The following is a 14154-nucleotide window of genomic DNA, read 5'->3' on the forward strand; positions in this document are numbered from 1 at the left end:
TACAAGCAGGACAGATTGCACGTGAACCAGAAGGGCACCAATATCCTGGAAGGTAGGCTTGCTAGCACTCTTCGGTGGGGAGGGGGGGTCAAACTAATTTGGCAGGGGGGTAGGATCCGGACATGTAGTCCAGCAAGTAGGTTAGCTGTTTTTTCAGAACGTCAAAGAATGTAGAGAGGCTGTGGAGAAGGTAGCACTGACAGGGAATACTTGCAGACACAGAGATGGGTTCAAGTGTTTATACTTCAATGCAAGGAGTAACATAAATAAGGTGGGTGAACTTAAGTCATGGATCGGTACTTGGGACTATGATGTTGTGGCCATTGCGGAAACGTGGATAGAAGAGGGACAGAAATGGTTGTTGGAGGTTCCTGGTTACAGATGTTTGAGTAAGATTAGGGAGGGTAGTAAAAAAGGAGGGGATGTGGCGTTGCTAATTATAAATGGTATAATGGTTGCAGAAAGGCAGTTCGAGGGGGATCTGCCTTTGGAGGTAGTATGGGCTGAAGTCAGAAATAGGAAAGTAGCAGTCACCTTATTGGGCGATTTCAACTTCTCAAATATTGATTGGAAGCTCTTTAGATCAAGTAGATTGGACGGGGCGGTGTTTGTGCAATGTGTCCAGGTAGCTTTTCGAACTCAGTATGTAGATTGTCCGAACAGAGGAGAGGCCATATTGGATGTGGAATTTGGTAAAGAACCGGGACAAGTGATGGTTTTGTTAGTGGGTGAGCACAATTCTGTAACTTTCACCTTGGTTATGGAGAGAGATAGGTGCGTGCAACAGACTAGGTTTTACAATTGGGGGAAGGGTAAACACGATGCTTCAAGATAGGATCTGTGGAGCATAAGTTGGGAGCATACGCTGCCAGGGAAGGATGTTGTTGAAATGTGGAACTTTTTCAAGGAACAGATATGACGTGTCCCTGATGTGTATGTACCTGTCAGGCAGGAAAGAGATGGTCGTGTGAGGGAGCCTTGGTTGACGAGGGAGGTTGAATGTCTTGTAAAGTGGAAGAAGGAGACTTACATAAGGTTGAGGAAACAAGGTTCAGACAGAGCGTTGGAGGGATACAGGATAGCCAGGAGGGAGCTGAAGAAAGGGATTAGGGGAGCTAAGAGATGGCAAGAAAAATCTTTGGCGGGTAGGATCAAGGATAACCCCAAGTCCTTTTATGCATATCTGAGAAACATGAGAATGACGAGAACAAGGGTAGGTCCGATCAAGGGAGACTGTATATTGAGTCGGAAGAGATAGGATAGGTCTTGAATGAGTACTTTTCTTCAGTATTTACAAATGGGAGGGACCGTATTGTTTAGAAATGAGAGTATGAAATGGACTGGCAAGGTAGAGAAGATACTTGTTAGGAAGGAAGGTGTGTTGTGCATTTTGAAAAACTTGAGGATAGACAAGCCCTCAGGGCATGACGGGATATATCCTAGGAGTATATGGGAAGCAAGAGATGAAATTGCAGAGCCGTGGGCAATGATTTTTTTGTCTTCAATCTCAACGTGGGTGGTACCTGGGGACTGGATAGTGGCGAATGTTGTGACCCGTTCAAAAAAGGGAATATGGATAACCCCGGGAATTACAGGCCAGTTAGTCTTACTTCGGTGGTAGGCAAAGTAATGGAAAGGGTACTGAGGGATAGGATTTATGAGTATCTGGAAAGACACTGCTTGATTAGGGACAGCAAGCACGGATTTTTGAGAGGTAGGTCTTGCCTTGCAAACCTTATTGAATTCTTTGAGGAGGTGACCAAGCATGCGGATGAGGGTAGAGCAGTGGATGTAGTGTACGTGGATTTTAGTAAGGCATTTGATAATGTTCTCCATGGTAGGCTTATGCAGAAATTCAGAAAGTATGGGATAGGAGGAAATTTGGCCAGTTGGACAGAGAACTGGCAAATCGGTCGAAGTCAGAGAGTCGTGGTAGATTGTAAATATTCAGTCTAGAGCCCGTTTCAAGTGGAGTTCCGCAAGAATCAGTTCTGGGTCCTCTGCTGTTTGTAATTTTTATTAATGACTTGGAAGAGGGAGTCGAAGGGTGGGTCAGTAAATTTGCAGATGATTCGAAGATTGGTGGAGGTGAGGATAGTGCAGAGGGCTTTTTTCGGCTGCAAAGGGACTGAGATATGATGCAGAGCTGGGCTGAGGAGAGGCAGACGGAGTGCAACCCTTTCCAGTGTGAGGTTGTCCATTTTGGAAGGACAAATAAGAATGCGAAATACAGGGTTAAAGATAGGGTTCTTAGTAAGGTGGAGGAACAGAGAGATCTTGGAGTGTATGTTCATAGTTCTTTGAAAGTTGCCATTCAGGTGGATAGGTCTTGTCAGAAGGCCTATGGTGTATTAGCGTTCATTAGCAGAGGGATTGAATTCAAGAGTCGTGAGGTGATGTTGCAGCTGTACAGGACCTTGGTAAGGCCACATTTGGAGTACTGTGTGCAGTTCCGGTCGCCTCACTTTAGGAAAGATGTGGCAGTTTTGGAGCGGGTGCAGAGGAGAATTACCAGGATGTTGCCTGGAATGGAGAATAGGTCTTACGAGGATAGGTTGAGAGTGCTAGGCCTTTTCTCATTGGTACTGCGAAGGATGACGGGTGACTTGAGAGAGGTTTATAAGATGATCAGCGGAATAGAACAGTCAGATACTTTTTCGCCGGGTACAACAGAATGTTACAAGGGCACATACATTTAAGGTGAAGGGTGGAAGGTATGGGGGGATGTCAGAGTTAGGTTCTTTACCCAGAGAGTGGTGGGGGCGTGGAATGCGCTGCCTGTGGGAATGGCAGAGTCAGAATCATTGGTGACATTTAAGCGGCAATTGGATATGTACATGGATAGGTGCTTAAGCTAGGACAAATGTTCGTCACAACATCGTGGGCCGAAGGGCCTGTTCTGTGCTGAATTGTTCTATAAACATCTGTTGAAGTTGACGGCATATGTTTCGCTGTAGCAGCTTCTCTTCTCCCAGCCGCTTCAGTTTGCTAAACCAAACAAAATAAAAATGCTAATTTGTGAGAACTGGCCACTTCCCTCCGATTGTTAAAGTAGACGAAAGGATAACACATATATATTTCCATGATATTTCGCCTGACAATTAAGTACTATTGTGTTGCATTTTATGTCGAAACAACACGCCAAATCTTCAGCTTCACAAAGGTGATTGGGATATTTTCCGTGCAATGGACGAAGGCATATTTTTTCATATCAGTGACTGTCCACGAATGTCATTTTAAAAGAAAGGAAAACATGAGCTGAATGCGTTGCTGGCTAAGTACGTGTTTATTGCTCATGCCTAATAAGCCAAAGTGTTAAAATTAATTTTTCCTTCGTTAAAAAGTTTGCAGCAGATCTATTCCAATCACAGAATAAGTTACACGTTGCATATTGCGTGTACACTGATAGGAAAATCGGATAAATTAGTAACATAACATTTAGTCATTGAGCCCAATGTGAATTAAGGAAAGAAGATAATTTCTCAAATGTTAAGCAACTCACTTTTCTGAGTCATTGATGAAGTAACACAGAGCATAAATTGATTAATTTCGTTCATGGGCTATAACTGGACTGACAAAGGGCATTTTATATGATGGTTTACCTCAGGCTTTCATGTAACTCTTGAGACATTTGCATAATATGAAGAGTAGCAGTCTGGATCCGAAATTCGCTGAACACCAGACGTCAGATAGTAATGCTAAGCTGAACCTTAAGTGTCAATGATGGCTCTGTTTATATTTATGATGCAGAGAAACGAAGTAGATGGACTGCCACAAAATTTCGAAATGTTGTGAATAGTAAGGAAAAAGAGAGTAAACAATGCAAGAAAGGACACAAAAACAGAAAGAACTGTATTTGCTGTAAATCAGAGACAGAAATAGAAATTGACGGTAAAGCTCTGCAGGTCTGCCTGAATCTGTGGAGAGAAATCAGATCGAAAGATTCCTATCGAATTATTCTCCCAGAAAACTCAGAGAAGAGCATAGACTAGTGGTAGATTAAATCCAATTTCAGCAGAGTACAGATTACAAATAGAAAATCTCTAATATAACGACACTGGCAAACCGTCCTGCTTAAGTCAAAACTAACAACACACACACAAAAAAGCTTTGTCCTGTGAATAAATCTGTAAACAAATATGACTGTTCAAGATCGACGTGAATTAACGATTAACTTCATTTCTTAAACTACAACACAGAATTATTAACGAACAATTGTTAACAATTCCTTTGTCTAAACTATTTGTTACCTTCCCTTCCATAATACTAATCCGACAAAACTCCCGATTATGAATTACAGTCAAGTTTACTTGGAATACTAGTCAGTCTTCGAATCTTCTCTTTATTTTCGTTGTAAGATTGGCTCTCCAGGTCACTGTTGGTTTTTTTTTTCTCTTTGCCAACGCCTTCTCTAGACAGTTATCTCTTAGAGAATTCTTACTGGCAGTCTACATCAGTTAGTCTGATGGAAGTTCTCTTCCCACAGTTCATTTTTTTCCCGGTCGTACATCCCAAAGCATTGGGTTGTGTCACTGGATTTTAAGACTGTAAATACAATGAACTGAAACTTGACTGGAATTTGGTATTTTGTGGATTATAATTTAAAGTGTTTGGCATAATTCGAATCTGTTTTGTCGTTTCCAAGCAAACAGCTGCCCTAGTAGTTCGAGCACATATTGTATTCTGTCTTAAGAATACTTGGTGCTGTCACTGATAGCTTGTACTTTCTTGAAGGTATTGTACACCTACAGCTTCATGACACGTTATCTTTGAAGTTTTCAGAGTTCGTAGTTCTTTGTAGTTTGCAATCATTCCTTTACTTTGCCACTCTGCTCAATCTGATTCTAAATTCATCCTTGCTCGATCTCAGCTCTTCGCCTTTTGAATACATTTTACAAATTGTATAGATAACTTACAACAATTTGTTGCTGCAACATTTTAACTATATTTTAGAGAAGGTTCACCAATTCGAAACTTTGGGATTTATCTCTGAGCGTTAAATACTGACAGTGATAGCTTGCATTAAACCAAATGAAATAAATGACAGAGACTGTGTAAATGCATTTAGTCACCGCTCAAAATTGTGAATCTACAGGATGTTTAACAATTGAAATCAATTGAATCTTCCTCCAGTTTTGCTAAGTTGAATAAGGATTTAATGGAAGAGTTGTTACAAGTACCTGAAATGGGCATGATTATTTAGGATTTATTCATCCAGTTCCTTATTCACACTGCACAGCCTGAAGTGCGAGATCCTGTGAAATGCAAAGCATTTTAGCCGTCCCTATGTCTAGGGGAGGGAGGTCTGGGCATTCAACTAGCTGAATTCATTAAAAGTAATTATTAAAGCGACAACCTGTGATGCTGATTGTATTTCAAGTGTTTTCATTTACTCACCAATGTTTAGATTCAGCAAACCACACAGCCGACGCAATATTCTCTCCACCCAACTCCCTGTTAACACATTGTATTCAGCCTTTCCATACAGAATTTATATTGACTTGAGGCATTTAACCATTTCCCTAGATTTTGTGCAGTAATATCTGCTTTTCTTATTCACATTTCTTTAAATAGATGAAGTGGGATGTCGTAAAACATTTACTTTCAATGACGGCACCTCAGAACTTGCACTTTACTCACTCGTGCAACAATGATGTGAAGCTATGACCAACACGCAGATAGGAAAAAAAAGCAAAGAAAGTACAAAAAAGAAACCCTTCCTTTCAATTGACGAACTACAATAATTGGTACTTTCTGCGATGTCATTGCACGAAGTTAAAGCTATTGCTGCATGAAATTTTTGTCTGTCTCAATTATTGTTAAACTAATACAAATACTGCTTACATTGAACCCACCTGTTGAGACCAAAATTGCTGTTATCATCTTATTTGAAAAAAAACATGTTTATTAATTACGGAATATTCCTTTTTATGCGAAGTGATGGCATCTATCAATTAGTACTTCACTGCAAATTCTGTACCTTGAGAATTTGATGGCTTTCTTTGCTTTTGAGTTTTCAATCGCACGATCATAATTCTACTGGTTTTGAGATAGTGATGGAAAAGGATAGACAGGATCTAAAATTTAATGTTCTACATTGGGGAAGGACACTTTTGATGATTTTATCAAAGATAAAAAAAACAAAAGTTGAGTTGGGATAGATGGTTGCATATAAAGGAACAACTGCAAAATGGGAAGCATTCAAAGGGGAGTTAACAAGAGCCCAGAGATAGGATAGCCCTGTTAGAGTGAGCATCAAGTCTGGTAGGCGCACAGAATGTTTGATGATGGAGAATTTGAGATGTTGGTCAATACAAAAGAAGCACATGTCGAGTACAGACAGCAGGGATTGAGTAAATCCCAAGGAGAGTATGAAGGCATGAAAAGTATGCTGAAGACAGAAATCAGGAGGACAAAAAGTAGACATGAAGTAGCTTAGCAGATAGAGTTGAGGAGAATCACAAGGGATTTTATGAAGGCATGAAGGACGACAGGATAACTGGAGAGAGACGACAAAGCCCTTAAAAATGAGCAAGCCTATTGAAACAACAAGATATTGGCAAGTTACGTAACTCGTGGTTTTATATCAGGGTTTAGTTTGGAGAAGGATATGGCAGATAAAGAACATGAAACTTCTTGAAAGTGTCCATATTACAAATGATTAGTGCTGAACGTCTTAAAACGGAAAAAGGTGGATAAATCCCCAGCACCTAATCAGGTGTAACCGAGAGCTGTGTGGGGAGCGAGGAACGTGATTGCTGGATCCATTACTGTGATAATTGTACCATCCATAAACACAAGTGAATTGCTGGAATACTGGAGTTTGGCTAACATGGTACCTCCACTGAAGAAACGTGGTATGGAAAAGCCAATGAATTACATAGATCAATGGCGCTGGGCAATGTTTGGAGGGAATCCTGAGCGATAGGATTGACATGTATTGAGAAAAGAAATAACTGATTAGAGATAGTCAACATGGCTTTGTTCTTGAGATATCGTGTTTTGCTAACTTGATTGTGTTTTCTGACTAAGTAGCAAAAAGAATTGATGAGGACAGAGCGGTTGTTGTGACCGACATGATCTTCAGTAAAGTTCGAAGATTTTCTTTATTGTAGACTAGTTAACAAGGTTAGATCATGGAAAACAGAGAGAACAATATATATGGATACAGAACTGGTTTAAAGGTTGTAGACAGAGGACATCAGCAAAGGGGTGCCTGTTTGACTGCAGACCTGCTATCAGCATATGCCACAAAGGTCCTTGGTGGGTCCAATGCTTTTTGGCATTTATGTACATTATTTGTATTTGAACCTTGGAAATATAGTTTGCCAGTTTGCAGATAACACCAAAGTTGAAGGTATCGTTGATAGCACAAAAATTTACCTCACAGTATGATGGGATCTTGTTCGGATGGGACAATGGGCCGATGGACAGATGGAGTTTTATTTGGATAAATGTGAGTTGCTGCATTGTGGAAAGGCAAATCAAGACATGACTTATATGCTGAATGGAAAGCTCCTGGACGGCGTTGCTGAACAAAGAGTGCTTGGAGTGCAAGTTCATAGTTCCTTGAAAATTGAGTCACAGGTAAGTATGACAGCGAAAAAGGCATTTGGTGTGCCTGACTTTATTACAAAGTTCATTAAATATGGAAGTTGGGAGGTGATGTTGCAGATGTACAGCATTTTGGTTCGGCCGATGTTGAAATACAGCTTGCAATTCTCTACTCCCTCCTATTGTGAAACCAGAAATGGTTCAGAAAAGATTGACAAGAATGTTTCCATGGTTGGAGGGTTTTAGCCATTGGGAGAGGTTTATTAGGATAGGGCTATTTTCCTGGCAAAAGCTAAGGGGTGAACTTATAGAAGTGTATAAAATCATGAGAGGCATTCAAATTTTAAATATACAAAATTTTATCTCGTGGCTTGGGAGTCAATACTGAGATTGAATAGGTTTAATGTAAGAGGGGAAAGATGTTTTTGGAACCTCGGGGCAACCTTTTCATCCAAAGCGTGGTGTGCATACGAAGTAAGCTGCCAGAAAAAAGAGTTGGAAACTGGTACGATTGCAATATTTAAAATGCATCTGGATGGTTATGCGAAAAAGGAAGAGCTGCGAGAGACATGGGCGAAATGCTGGAAAATGGATTAATCTTGAATATCAGGTCGGCAAGAGAAAGTTAGAAGAAAAAGTTTTGTCCCCGTGCAGTATATCCCTATGACTCTGGAACACAATGAAGTAAAAAGACCTGTGCCTCTCAAAATGCACGACTTTTACATGGCATGGTAACGCAGAGCAAGTGATGTGTAGGCATCGTATCAAATAATTCATCATCTGTAATTTGGATGAATATTCCTACAACCTGAAACCATGAAAACTAAAACACTAAGCAGAAACAAATAGAAGATCTTAAAAAAAAATCGAAAAATAAATCGGGATCATGGAAGAGGTGTGATCACACAGTTTGACATTCGAGACTGAACCTCAGCACATTATCGAACATCAAGAACTCCGCTTAATCGAGATATAAATTTGTTTTTTGGTACGGGTTTGATTTAATATCCAAACAGTATATCCCGATATTTGTATAACATATCCATTTAAGCAATATTACAAACAGAATTCATAAAACCTAGAATTAATCAATGTGTTCACTGAAATGCAATTAAGGTGCATATTGGAATTTAATGTACTACCTGGAGATTTTCACCAGCTATAAAGGAGACCGCTTGTTATTTATTTCAAAGGTAAGGTAAATAGTCTGTCGAATTTTAATCGCATTTAAAAGACAATGCATGGTCCAGCCAACGGCCTGTTCTATGCAATTTACTATTGTGTCCTCGCTGCCATTGGGGTGCCGGGTAGGTGTTAACATCAGTTACAATTTTCTTATTTTGCGAGTCATCATAATGCAGCCTTTATTTTGGGATGTGGCCATTCCTTTCTGAACTGTGACTAAATACAAAGAGCTTGGTTAGTTGAAAATTATGCTGGATGACAGTGATATCAAGCATATTTGTTCTACTTCGTTTGTGCACAATTAAATATATTATTTAATGTAGTATGTGAAACATACGTGCAGTGACCAAGTTTTACATTGCTGAAATAGTAGTAACAATACTTAATATTACATAAAAGTGATATCTCTGAGCACAAAATTTAATTAATGTCATGAAAGCAAGGTTTACAATATTATTTTTCATGGAACAGTAATGTTGTAATGAAACGTACAGCTCTGGCTGTGTAGTCCAGTTGAATTAACCCTAATTTTATTGATAATGAGAGACAATTAATTAGCGCTGTAAACTAATTCTTTCACATGCTGTCAAAGATCGTTAAACTTTTAGTGATTACACGGATCTACAGCGTTACGACTCTACCCACAGCATTTTGAGTTTTAACTGTGCAGTCCTCATTGCCAATGCGAACACAGGATTACTAATACAAATGTTTGATACAGGTGAATATATTTGCAAGATTTCAATGTGTTATTTATGTCGTCTTGTGCTACATTTTACCTCCATTTGTACATTTTTTTATATTATGTAATTGAATTCCTTTAACGCTAAGGAGATGTGCTTGGCTTTGTAAAACTAAACATTTCTTGTGTGTCTTCACATTTCACCTGGAAACGTTGAATCTATTGTTAAAATCGACCATTGTTAAGTATCTACAATTGTTGAATATATTGTTGCTATCAACCATTGCATTATGCATGATGACGATGGTTCATGGGGGACCCAATGAAGAAGAAATATACAGAGGAGATATTTGGGAAGATGATCAACAGTTTAATGAAATAGAAGAAAGCCTCCATGAATAACACAAAGGTGGATACTTCGTTACACAGAAACGATTTATCTTTTGTCTCAAGCATGCAGTAGGCAGGAGAATTGCAGTAATGTGGAGACGTTGGAGACTTGTCTAACCAACCTCTAACAATATCTTTATACCTTTTGAATAGATAATTCATGTGTGGTTAAGGCGGATCTCCTAGACCTGATGCACACGCATTTCCAGATTTAAAAAGTTGCTACATAAAAGGGTATTGCAGAAAGTTAAAGTCCATGACGCGCACGCTCGCATCTCAAAATGGATAATGATTATCTCATAGGCAGAAACGCATACTGCATATAATTATGTATTTGTCTCGAACAGTAATTCCTGCATGAGAGTTTGATTTCCATCAGTAAATTAGACCTGGCAGAGAAGGTAATGTAATGAAACTTACAGATGAACGAACCTATCAAGAAAGTTTGTAATCTTGATGGTATGAGCGGTTTGCTGAGGATGCAGGTAGATTTAAACATCCCTGTTGTCTTGTGGTTAGAATTGTGTGAATTCAACACAAAGCTGCGTGTGTTATCTTTTCCAGGTAGAGAAGAGATGCTTAATCTGACGACCCTTGTGGTGCTGTAAATTTTGGCCTACCTCTGAGCTACGAGATCCGAGTTCAAATTCGAATTACTGCAGAGGTGTTTCATAACTGGTTACAAAGTAAATGGGAGTAAAAGTCGGCCATTATACCTTTTCAAACTGGTCTGCTTTCATCTTGACGATTGAACTCAGTTTTCACCAGTTTTAATATTATTTCCTTTGATATATTTAATTTCAAATCCTTCCTGAAATCAATCAATGTCTTGGTTGTGACTGCTTTCTGTTAGAGAGAAATCAACAGTCTCACGACTTTGTGTGTGTGATGATATTTCTTCTCATTTCAGAGCAAAACGTTTTACTCATATTCGTGGGATTGAAGCCTGTGGTTCTGGATTAAACTGACGTAAAGAACGCCCTTCCTCTGTTTATCCTATCTCGTTGCATTAGAGTTTTATACTTTATTTTGACAAAGATACACTCTTACTTCCAAATGCATTAAATACATTCCTAACCTTGTGAAGGTATTCAGTTTTGGAAGAAAAGTGCAAAAGGCAGAGTTTTACTTAAAGGGAAAACAACTGTCGAGATTCTATGCAAAGCCTGATTTACACTTTCTATTGCATGTGACAAAACTTCAGGTATTCGGTAAAGCCCATAATCAAGAAGCCTAATGGATTGTTATCCTTAATCAAGACAGAGATTCTACTTAAACTAGCGATCTTATTAGTCATTAATACAGACGAATTCAGACAAAATCTGAATTATAGTGTCGAGTTTTGGTTTCCTTCTTTAGGAAATGGTGTAAATGCAGATAGTTCAGAGAAGGTTTACATGAGTTTTTCTATGAGAATAGATTGGAAATGTTGAATTTCTTGAATCTGAAGCTGTGAAGCCATAGATGCAAAACTTAATCGAATTGCATAATGTCATAAATCAGCTTAGCAATGTGGTGGAGAATGAATGTTTCTTTTGTGCATACATTCACGTTTTTAAGTAAATGTGGATAAAGGTTGGCTGGCAAATAAATTCAGAATTATCTGTGGTAAAATCGAAAGGTATGTCCTTCTTGGATGGTGGAAGAAACAGGCCAAAAATACTGCAGATGCTGGAATCCAAAGTCGATGGGCAGGAGTTCGGAAGAACACAGCAAACCAGGCAGCATCAGGAAGTGGCGACGTTTACGTTTCAGCGATCCTGAATAAGGGTTACACCCGAAACGTCGACATCTCCAGCTCCTGATGCTGCCTGGCTTCATGTGTTCTTCCAGCCTCATGTCTGTCTTCTTAGATTGTGGAGCATGCTCTTGGTTGCTGATGGTCTTGTTCTACTTAACGCTTGTAAGTTCACATGTGAGTAGTTTAGAGGAAATTCTAGATATGAACTGAGCTAGGCTGGTTGCCGTTAGAGAACTTTGAGAACCATAGTAAGAATGTTAAATGCAAATTATCATTGGAAAAGTAATACTATAAATAATTAATTTAAATGTTTGTTCAGAGGGGTGATGGTGAATGAAAGTCCCTGCGAGCAATAACGTGATGGCGTGTGAGTGATGTATTGTTTGACAAGTGGGTGTCGTGATTCAGGTGATGGCTGATCAACTGGGATCCAAAGTGCCACTCAAGAGACAATTCCTTTAGTATTGAGTATTTACTTAACAGTGACATGAGCATAGGATCAAATTTCAAAACACCAGGGCGTATGTGCAGTATCAGTAATGACAGTCAAAATCAGTAGGAGTGACCTCAGGAAATTTTCTCAAAGTGAAAAGTTCTTCAAGGTTTTAAAGCACCTAAATTCTCAAATGACGTCCAAGATTGGAGACACAATTAGTGTCTGAGAACAGAACCTGTGCCGGAGAAGAAGTCCTCTCTAGTCAATCAATTTTCATTCAATCGTGCACATCAAACAGGAGACTGGGGCTTTTTACCTATCAGAGTCTTCAACTAGGAAATTAGACACAATTTTTGACTTTCAAGTGGTCTCTTAAACTGTCATCTTTCCTTTTCACAGCCAACTTGATGGCGATCATATACCTATCCCGAGGACGATGTGGACTTTCACGGTGTATTACTTATTATTTGTTGATGATAGTAGTGAATGATTTCATTGTCATTATCACCGCTGTCATACTCAATAGGATCGGGGGCATTTACTTCAGGGACAGTGTTCTTTCCACCACACCTGGCTGTATGGTCAGCACCATGCTTATCTATGCTACCCGCGATGGGTCAGTCTGGCTGACTGTGGCGTTCACCATTGACCGTTTTATTGCCATCTCCTGTCAGAGACTGAAGAGCAGGTACTGCACTGAGAAAACTGCGTGGCTGGTCATCGGAAGCGTTACTGTCATGAGTTGCATTAAGAATGTCGCTTTCTGCTTCGCCTACAAACCATTGTATACCTTGGATGGAACTCCCTGGTTCTGTGATATCAAGTCTGCCTATTACACATCGCCTGTATGGCAGGCCTATGACTGGATGGACCACATTTTAACTCCTGTTCTACCATTCTTCCTAATTTTGCTACTCAACGCTCTAACCATAAGACACATCCGAACTGCTAGCAGAGCCCGCAGAAGGCTGCGAGGTATTGACAATTGTGCAGATCATGAGAGTGCAAACCGCAGAAGGTCCGTTGTCCTGTTATTCACCATATCAATGAGCTTTCTCTTCCTCTGGGTAACCTATGTAGCACATTTCCTCTATGTGCGTATTACTGATAAGGGCTACTTCACTGGCCTGGATTTCAAGAATCCAGATTTTATCTTTCAAGAGGTGACGAACATGTTTCAGTTGCTCAGTTCCTGCAACAATGTCTTCATCTATGCAGTATCCCAAACCAAGTTCCAAGGAGAGCTGAAGACGCTGTTGATGTGTCATTACACCACCCTCACTGGCTGTTTGAGATGCTAAGAAGAACAAAACAAATCTCATTTTGTATCTCAATGATCAGAACGTTTGAAAACATTCTTTCTTTAACTTTAATTGGAAAGTTATGGATTGACGATCCATCACTCAATGGATGGTAAATCACTGCCTGTTAAGATCTTAGATCGAATAGTTTTGGAAATCAACTATTTGCAAAAAACAAAACGAAAGGAAATGTTTATTGGGATCATGGGCTAAGTTTCAATCTTATTTGCAACTTGATGTGTTTTCTGTGGTCAACTTTTTTCTTTCAGTTGACACTTTCTCTGCGTTGATTTGTCCTTCCTTTCATTCAATTTATCATTGTTTATTTCTTCCATCCTATCTTATTTCATTCCTTCCTCCCTCCCTATCTATCTTTCTTCTGTCGTTTCTATCTTCCTTTCTTTACTTCTTTCATTCATTCATTCATTCTTTATTTCTTTCATTATTTCTGTATTTCTTTCATTCTTTCTTTATTTACTTCTTTCTTTGTTCTTTCTTTCTCTCTTTCTTTCTTTCTTTCTTTCTTTCTTTATTTCTTTCTTTCTACCTTTCTACCTTTATTTCTACCTACCTTTCTTTCTTTCTTTCTTTCTTTCCTTCTTTCTTTCTTTTTTTTCTTTCTTTCTCTCTTTCTTTCTTTCTTTCTTTCTTTATTTCTTTCTACCTTTCTACCTTTATTTCTACCTACCTTTCTTTCTTTCTCTCTTTCTTTCTTTCTTTCTTTCTTTCTTTCTTTATTTCTTTCTACCTTTCTACCTTTATTTCTACCTACCTTTCTTTCTTTCTTTCTTTCTTTCCTTCTTTCTTTCTTTCATTCTTTCTTTCTACCTACTTTCTTTCTATCTATATTTCTTTCTTTCTTTCT

At 39.0% G+C, this 14154-nt stretch overlaps 1 protein-coding gene across 1 annotated transcript; it reads left to right on the top strand.

The window, feature by feature from the left end:
* The first annotated feature begins 12395 nt into the window (after positions 1 to 12395).
* On the top strand, positions 12396 to 13289 carry LOC132818893 (probable G-protein coupled receptor 139). Its single transcript, XM_060830037.1, has one exon. The coding sequence runs from the start codon at positions 12396 to 12398 to the stop codon at positions 13287 to 13289; it is 894 nt and encodes a 297-aa protein (XP_060686020.1).
* Positions 13290 to 14154: the final 865 nt, after the last annotated feature.

The sequence above is a fragment of the Hemiscyllium ocellatum genome, chromosome 9 (assembly GCF_020745735.1).
Source record: "Hemiscyllium ocellatum isolate sHemOce1 chromosome 9, sHemOce1.pat.X.cur, whole genome shotgun sequence".
Taxonomy (NCBI): Eukaryota; Metazoa; Chordata; class Chondrichthyes; order Orectolobiformes; family Hemiscylliidae; genus Hemiscyllium; species Hemiscyllium ocellatum.

Coding starts and splice junctions, on each gene's coding strand:
- LOC132818893 (XM_060830037.1), top strand. CDS start 12,396: ATGGCGATCATATACCTATCCCGAGGACGATGTGGACTTTCACGGTGT.